Source organism: Onychostoma macrolepis, chromosome 15 (assembly GCF_012432095.1).
Source record: "Onychostoma macrolepis isolate SWU-2019 chromosome 15, ASM1243209v1, whole genome shotgun sequence".
Classification (NCBI taxonomy): domain Eukaryota; kingdom Metazoa; phylum Chordata; class Actinopteri; order Cypriniformes; family Cyprinidae; genus Onychostoma; species Onychostoma macrolepis.
Genome location: NC_081169.1, coordinates 30,264,115 through 30,273,788, shown reverse-complemented (window position 1 = coordinate 30,273,788; position 9,674 = coordinate 30,264,115). Strand labels below are relative to the sequence as shown.

Here is a 9,674-nt window from a genome sequence, read left to right as displayed (position 1 = left end):
AGAGAGCAGTTCATCAAACTACAGGAATCCTCAACTCCAGCGCAGGTCACTGAAACATGTCTTCAGTTTTCATAGGAATGAAAATAATTAACATTCTACACGTGAGTGTGTGTGTGTGTATGAGAGCGTGTTTGTGTGTGAGTGTGTGAGAGCATGTGTGTGTGTCTTTCATAGAGAATCTCACCGTCGGCTCATAATTATAGCCATTAAATCGTCCTTTGGCTCAGCGGCCTCTCAAAGCACAGAGCGGCATTCAGATGAAATCCAATCATCACCCAACAAAATATTTCCTTTTAATTACCCATAAAACACAGATAAACAACAGCACGGAAACGACAATACCATCATCGCGTCGTATGACGCACCGTGACCATAATTCGATTCTCCTGCTTCTGCAGATCCACATACTGTATCAACAGTAAACACAAATGACTCTTTATCATCACAAACACGGACAAAACGAGTCCCACGAGTCAAAACAGACCAACAAACCACTGACCAAACTCAGGCTCATTATTGCCATATTTAGTCTTCATTTTCATATTTACATTTATTCATTTAGTAGAAGCTTTTATCCAAAGAGAGGAATAAAACAAGTGATTCATAAGAGGCAAATAAACACAAGAAATAGTCATAATACAGAGTTCCAGACATCATTTAGAATAGTACGAGCGACTTTTGATGATACTAAATAAAACAATTATAATAAAAAGTCAAAAATTAATATTACAAAATTAAGTGATTTTAGTTTTAGTCTAATTTTGATCTTGCAGATCTTGCAGGTTTGCACTACACAACATCAGAAAGATCAGGCCCTTTCTGACGGAGCATGCTGCACAACTTCTTGTCCAGGCCCATGTCATTTCTAGGCTGGACTACTGCAATGCTCTTCTGGCTGGAGTTCCATCAAACACAGTCAAACCTCTACAAATGATTCAGAATGCGGCGGCACGACTGGTCTTCAAGGAACCCAAAAGAGCCCATGTTACACCTCTCTTTATCTCATTGCATTGGCTACCAATCGCAGCTCGCATCAAGTTCAAGACACTGATGCTTGCTTATAGAACAACCACAGGCTCAGCACCCGCCTACATGCACTCACTATTAAGAATCTACATCCCCTCCAGAAGTCTGAGATCTGCGAGTGAGCGACGCCTCGTGATACCATCACAGAGAGGCTCAAAATCACTCTCCAGAACATTCTCGTTCACCATTCCTGGCTGCTGGAATGATCTTCCCACCCCTATCCGGAGCGCTGGATCCCTGTCAATCATCAAGCAACAGCTGAAAACTCATCTCTTTCGACAGCACTTGACTTCATCCTAAACTTAAAAAAAAAAAAAAAAAAAAAATCTCTTTCTCTTTATTTATTCCTTCCCTTGCTAGCTTGTACTTATTTAAACAATGCCTGAGACTTGGTGTTGCAAGCACTTCGTCTGTCTGATTGCCTCTTCAAGATGAATCGCTGTATGTATTCCCCAATTGTAAGTCGCTTTGGATAAAAGCGTCTGCAAAATGACTAAATGTAAATGTAATTTAATTTAATTTCACATTTTATTTTTATTTAAAGTATTTTTAAATTATTAAATTTTCCAAACTAATCTTTACCGTTTAAAATATTTTAATGTATTAAAAATATTATATTGTATAACATATTGCATTAATTTAAATGTTTTATTTTATTAAAAATATTTAAATTAATTTAAAATAGTATATTTTGTTTTCCAATCTGACTTACTTTCTCAGTCAACAGTCTAAATGTTTTTTTTTTATTTAATCAAGCCAATGGTTTAAATTAATATAAACCAAATTTAATAAACTATTTTGACTTATCTTTTCATAGCCAAAAGTCAACATTTGTTTTATTTTTTTATTTTTTTTATTTTATTAGTTTAAATTTGCTAAAATTATGTGACTGCTAATTTTTTAGTTTCATTTTAAGATTTGCTCAATTCACTTTTATTTTATTTAAAATATCTTAATTTATTATACTAACGATCAAATCAATAGTTAAAAATGGTTTATATTAATAACCACACCAAAACTAATAAATGAATAACCAAACTCACTATCTCATAGTCATTATTTATTTTATTTGTATTAATTTGTATTTTATATAATTAGCTATTCTTGGAAATGCTATAATTAAATGATTGCTCACCTTAGTCTAAGATTTAATTTAATTTTTTCTTAATTTATTTAACCTATTTAACTTTTATTTTCCATACTAACCTGTCTCACCTTTTGAAAAGATTTTAATTCGTTTAAAATATTATATAGCATTTTACTTTATTTCAAATATTTTAATTTATTTAAAATATTATATATTTTTTTCCAAACTAATCTGACCTATTTTGTCAGCCAACAACCAAAATCTATTTTTAATTTAATTTATTATTTTATTTTAATTTATTTTGTCTCTCTAGTTTTACTTTAACTGTATCTGTCACTTTAAAATAGCTTTCAATATTTAATACTGTAAATTGACATGCACGTATCGATTCATCCATGTTTTTTGACTCAACGTTTTGTAAAGTTTTCGGTCTTATTTTGCTGACTGCAACAGATGTGAACGAGAGAGCGGCTCGCAGCTTTAAGCCACGTTACAACACTTTCTACTTTTATTTTACAGTCAGCACAAAGCAGAGCACCAGGCCTCCGGTTCCTTCAGCGCCGGTTTCACTCGGAAAGAGGAGAAGCGAGGCTTGTGAGAACAAGCATTTGATGAGAATGAGGTTTTGGTCCTGCGGAGACGCTCCACGAGCAGAAGCACCAGGAGGGACGTGAAGAGAAAGAGCTAAAAACAGCAAAGAGCCAGAACAAAGAGCAGAATAAAAGTCATTTCTGTCTCTGCTCCCGCGGCGCGCCTGATGAAAGCCGATTGGTGGGAGAGCCGCGCATCGCCATGGTGATTTTAATAACAGTGATTATGAAGGAAGGGGTCATTGAGAGAATATTATGGGATTTGATGCATTATTACACAAAGATACGCGAGGGACGAAAAGACTTGACATTTCCACAAGAAAAGAAGAGAAAACTCCAATATCACTGACATCCAATCAGACAGTTTCCTGAAATCATGAAGTATTTTAATATTAAAAACATTCCACCACCTTTAAGACTGATCAGGGAAATTATAAAGGGCTAAAGTTCATCTCACAAAATATATTCTTCCAGTCGTAAGTTTGGGGTCAGTAGTACTTTACATGTCTTTGAAAGAAGTCTCTTCTGCTCACCAAGGCTGCATTTATTAGATAAAAATTACAGTAAAAATGCGTAATGTTTTTACAGTCTAAAATAGCGTTTTCTATGTGATAATATGCCGATTTGCTGCTAAAGAAATGTTTCTGATTATTATCAACGTTGAAAACAGTTATGCTGCCCAATATTTTTGTGGAAACTGTCATACATTTTATTTTTCAGGATTTACTCAAAACTGAAACTTGTTGCTGAAATAAAACATTTTTTTTTTAAATGCAACTCTTTTTAAAAAAAATGTTTTTAACTATTTTATTTCAAGTAACAAAAATTAATGACTTCATTTATTTATTTCCGTTTTAGTTAACTATAATATCCCTTAATTAAAGTACTCATTTCTTTAAAAAATAAAATAAAATAAATAAAAAAACTTTTAAATAGCACAGTAAATAAACACAGAAATTCACAACAGTTCAATTAATACATTTTAATCTATATAAATGTCAAATATATTTAATTTATATAAATATAACAATATACAATATTTACGTATTTTGTAATATATAAATATGATATAGATATATATTCAAAATGTTTTATATTTTTTAAGTATATTTGTTAAGTATATAGTATTCTTTTAAGTACTGAAGGAACTGTTTAAGTACTAAGGGAATCGTCGGTCACAATTAAAGGTGCAGTAGGAGATCTCGGAAAATGCTAACTTTAGCCTGATAGCACTGAAAGCGAACGTCCCACCCTCCCTGCAATCGCCGTCCAAAGCCACGCCCACTGAACGCACATACGCTCAAAGAGCAGCCAGAGACAACATTAATTACTACAACAGGCTACATCAATGGTTTCCAATTACAGTCCTCGCGCCCTCCCCGCTCTGCACATTTCATATGTATATCTTATCACGTCCGACGGTTGTTCTGTTCGACCCTAATTCATAAGTGCCCTGCGAAGTAGACATCACCAGATATTCCGCCATGATTTCAGTTCAAAGCGAGCGTTTATGTTCCATACAAAGGGCATTAAAGTGTGAGAAAACTTTACAGCACAGTTAGTAAAAGTACTACAATACCAGGAAGGAAGATCGGGTTGTTGATGTTTGCCTGCCATTCTGGCTCTGTCTGCGCGAACAGGGTGCGCAGAGGTATGCTAATACATACGTTGACAGGCAGGTAGGAAAGACAATTAAAACGCTCGGACCGAGCGTTTTAATTGGACAAACATTTCTTGGTCCTACACTTTCCACAGAATATATAAATACAGATAAATACATTTAGACCACTTAACTTAATGATTGCTATCAGGATGTGAAGAGACTTTCAACCAGAATAACAAAAAATGTTTCTGAAGACAATCACCTATTGCACTTTTAAGTGGAAACTAAGTTCAATTAAGTTAAATTCTCATCAATATTTTAGACACAGTCAGCATAAAACAAAGAAAAGGCAGAGAGTGAAATGCAGAGAAAGAAAGACAGAGGTGAACAGACAAAAAACAGTTCAAGTAAATTCAATTATTCTCACACAAACAGAGAAAATATAGCACACACACACACACACACACACACAAACAGAGACTCCCATGAGAGAAACCTGACAGCTAGACACACACTAACCCTGTCACATCCAGCACTTGACTGCTGCTCTCTAGAGAGAGAGAGAGAGAGTGTGTGTGTGTGTGTGTGTGTGTGTGTGTAAACAAGTGAGGCCGTTGTGGGTCGATTCTAATCAGCCACGGCACAGATGAGTGTTCACCCAACAGTGACACCTCAAATAAAGCTACACACACACACACCGGTTTATACTGTGCAATGCTGAAAGTGTGTCAAAAAGTGTTTCAGTACTTTTTGTCTTAATTTATACCACTAGATCTAATGTTTCCTCATTTCAAACTTAGTTTGTGAGTCATTTTCCTTCAAAAGTTTGTTTGTGAATCTTTCTTAACAATAAATCCTTAACAATAAGGCACTTTTCTGACATTTTCACTAAATCTGCAATTTAATTTAATTAGTATATGTGCTGCATATTTTGCAACGGTTTATCTTTTGAAAAAAAAAAATAATAATTAAGACAACCATAAATATTATAGCATAATATTGCAGTTCTAATGTAAAATAAAAGTATTAAAATTATATAATTTTTTAAATACTAATTTATTATTTTAAAGTAAAATATTTCAGTATTATTATTATTATTATTATTATTAGCAATATTGATATATAATCACAAGTTTTGGCCAAGTTGAGTGAAGGAATGCAAACAAGCAGAGCAAAAATAAATAAAATAATAATAATAATAATACAATTTTAAATCACAATAACAATTTTCTTCAGAAAAAATGGCAATTAAATGTTTTATTAAATGCAATTTCAATTTTTATAGATTTTTAATATTACTATTTCTTATTATGTTTTCATTTAGTCATTTTATTTTATTTAGCATTTTTATTTAGAAACAATACTAATATTAATTGTAATTCTTATTTCTTATCATCATTATTATTGTTATTATTTTATAGCCATATAGATATATAAATTACAAAAGCGTGGCCAAATTGTGCAGGCAAAAAATAAAAAATAAAAAAATTAAAAGTTAATCTCTTTCAAACTTCTTACCGTTTAGATGTGGTTTTAATGATGTCCGACACCGTCTGCATGTAATCAGTGGCCAAAACTACGATCTCCTCTTCCTCCGAGAAATTATCATTGAAGATTCGGTCCAACAAACGCTTCCAGTGGAACTACAGAGAAAGACATGATAATGTTTACGCTTCTCTTGAGTGGCTCTTTCAATGAAATACAGAAGCCAGTAAAGCTCGAGCGTCTGCCGTCTACCCTTTGCTTATTGATTTATGCTTCATTTAGGGGTCATGTTCTGCGTTTTAAACAGAGGATCTGGCCTGCCAAAAATGGATTGGTGTGTAGATCCAGGGGCTCTAGATATTTGCTGGTTTGCGCTCTAATTTTACTGCGAGGTGGAAGGTCATCTGGGGGAAAATCACCACAGATCGGACAAAGCCATTATTCTTACAAAGCCGGCGAACTTCAGGACTCTCGGCGCATATAAACCTGCTCTTTATCTTGCTCTCTGACAACAGGTTCAACATCATTGTTTTCTTTATATTTTCAGCATCAATGACATTTTGGGATAAATCCTGTGTTTTAATCTGATTTATTTCTCACATACAGCTCTGCTCAACTGAAATTCAATCATATTGGCAAGACACTACAGGTGAATAAGGTTAAGTTGATTGATTACAATGAGAATTACAAAAATGTTTTGTATTACAAGTTTGTTGTTTAAAATGAGTCATTATAGAATTAAATATGCACTACTTTGCATACATTTCCAGAAAATAAATCTAAACATTAGATAAAGTCAGGTTCAAAATTCTTGTGTGATTTTGTTGACACGTTAGCGTTAAAGGTTTTTACTGTGGGGATTTTGGATTTCTCTTTTTATCACTCCATAAATCAGAAAATATTGTCAACAGCTAGTAAAAAAACACATTTTCGCCATGTTTTTAGGAATAAAATGTTGTATAAATCCGTGTGAATGATATATGAACAAACCCCTCAGTAAAAACCTTAAGAATATAAAGAGGAATAAAACTCTAAGTGTTGGTGTCTGTAAGTGCTGCTGAAGTGGAGAAACAAACTCACAGCCTTTAAAGATATGCATTTTCGCCATGTTTTTAGGAATAAAATGTTGTATAAATCCATGTGAATGACATATGAACAAACCCCTCAGTAAAAACCTTCACAATACAGAGAGGAATAAAACTCTATGTTTTGGTGTCTGTAAGTGCTTCTGAAGTGGAGAAAAAACTCTTTAAATATATGTATTGCAATTGAAATCTACAGACACAAAAAGATAGTGCTATTAAAGAAGCACTTAAAGTTGGGTTTTGGATGTTTTCTTTTCACTAGACTGAAAGAAAACACTTTATGAAGATGCAAAAAGCTGAAAATCACAAAACTGTCCAGTGCATGAATAAAAAAGTTTTTGCCTTTAGTGTCTCACCTTAAGTTTGTCTGACTCGGCTCAATAGTCTCAAACCGTAGTGACTCTCTCTACATAGGACACTAATAAGGGCTTAAACGGGTTAGTATGTTCATCCCTGCTGGTAATAATCTATAACTACATCAATCTGGGGTCAAAGAGCATCTTTCTCCATTGATGGCCATTCAAAAGAAGACAAGTAACATTTCCGGAAAATAAGTCACACCTGACTAAAAGTTGTACCAGGTCAAAACTGTATTGTTGAGAGAAAAAAACAGATGAGTTTCATCGGTGTGTAAGTCGCATTTCATTGTTACATTTAGAAACAATGTAAAATTTTGGTAAAAAAGTAAACATTTATACAATTATATAAACGTATTTTTGATATAAGCGAGTGTGTGTGTGTGTACTCACGCTTGGAGCCATTTTCTGCAGTTGTTTCAGTGTTATTCGGTTGTATGTGCTGCTAATGTCTTTTCTTTGGTCGTCATATTCAGACACAGTGATCTTTACAAAAATGAGAAAGAATGTTAATTAACATGTATTAAAACACAAACATGCTTGTTCACACAAAACAGTCTGAATTCATGTACACATTTACCACACAGATTTATACAAGCACACATACTGGAGTTCAGAAGTATGAATTATTATAGTGATTCTGATCATTTGGGTGATTCATTTGAATGAACAGGTGCAAATGCTCAGTTTTTATTTACATAAAAATTGTTCTCAGAGTGTTCTCTGTTTGGCATTTTAAATATTCATTCTGGTACTTAAATAAATATTTAGTAAAACAAAGCTGTTTATCAATACATTTTGATTACATGTGAAAGTTATTTGTGTTTATTGGTATTTCATGTAAATGTAAATGTTCCAGTTTGATGCTTTTATATTGTGTTTTTGTTCCACAAAGACTTTATTAAAATTCGCTTTCTTTTAAAAAAAGAAATAATAAATAATGTATTAATATACAAAATAGATGTTTATATGTAACTGAAATATAATGCTAAAAATATAATGCTAAATTGTAAATAAAATAACATGATTTTAAGTAAAATATTACTTCAAATTATATTTAAAATATTTATACATTAAATAATTTATATTATTATTCATCGCAATATAATTTTGAATTCATGACAATGTATAAAATATTATAACTAGATTTTTACATTTTCTGAATAAAACATGAGCAATGTAATGGATAGTGTGCCTTTATATTGTGTTTGTTTGTTCCAGAAACACTTTCTCAATATGTACATCTAAAAAATAAATAAATAAAAATCTCCAGTAACAAACACATTATTAAAAAGAACCAAATCAAAAGAATGATTCATTGGTAAACTGAACATCACTAAAGCACACACAGACAGACAGACAGACACACACATGCACGTACACACACACACACACACACACACACTCATGTCTGGTTTGCTATCCTTGTGGGGACTCTCCATAGGCGTAATGCTTTCTCTACTGTACAGACTGTATATTCTATCACCCTACACCAACCCTACACCTAAACCTACCCCTTACAGGAGACTACAGGCATTTTTAGATTTTCAAAAAACTTAATTCTGTAAAATTTATTAGCTTGTTTACCCGTGGGGACCTCAATTTAGGTCCCCACCGTGACACGAGTCCTCAAGAGTCTGTGTGTATTCAGGTTTAAGTCCCCACCTGAATAGAAAAACAGGTACACACACACACACACACACGTTTGCAAGTCTCGTCTCCAGATCCAGAATCTCTCTGGATTTCAGCGTGGCGTTGTGAGCTCCCAGCATGCTCAGTAACCTTTCCATCAGCGCCTTATAAGACGCCAGAATCTGAAAACATTGAGAAAAAAAAAAACATTGTGAAGTGCTAATTTCATGCTAAATCTTACAATTTTATTTGGTAAATATCATACACAATAGCAAAAGTAACAATTATAAAACATGTTTTAATGTTTTCATGGTTGAATTTCTGATGTTTACTGTCTCTTAGGTGCATTGATAATGAAATCTAGATATACTGTATGCCTTTGTTTGCTTAAAGATCCTTGAAAATACAACTTTGAGTGCCTATTTTATTAGTTTTTTAATATATACACAAAAGCAAAATGAGCAAATATAAATGTTGTTTTAATGTTTATTATTACTGAATTTATTATGTTTTTGTCTCTACTAATTTTACAGATTAAAAAAAAAAGATATATGACTTTAAAGATACACAAAAAGTAAATATTTAAATGCATTTATTTTTATTTATGTATTGTTTTTTCTATTTGTTTGTTTGTTTATATAATTTGTAACTTATTACTTATCTGGATGTGTTGTTATAAATGTAAAATGTTTGTGTTGTTGAATTTTTGTTTTCGTCTCTCAAGTACATTGATAACAAAAAAAATCTAGATATATGAATTTATTTGCCCAAAGAAACATGACAAGCAAAACTTTTGACTATCCTTTTTAT

General features: G+C 32.5%; 1 protein-coding gene across 1 annotated transcript in view; it reads right to left on the bottom strand.

Annotated features, from left to right (window-relative positions):
• LOC131520516 (endothelin-converting enzyme-like 1) overlaps positions 1-9,674 on the bottom strand; it is a 63,153-nt gene that overhangs the window by 27,939 nt on the left and 25,540 nt on the right. The window contains exons 5-7 of the mRNA XM_058744799.1: positions 8,936-9,046; positions 7,626-7,718; positions 5,825-5,949 (exon numbers count right to left, since the gene is read on the bottom strand). Of these exons, the coding sequence (XP_058600782.1) occupies positions 5,825-5,949; positions 7,626-7,718; positions 8,936-9,046 (329 nt within the window). The remainder of the gene's footprint in view (positions 1-5,824; positions 5,950-7,625; positions 7,719-8,935; positions 9,047-9,674) is intronic.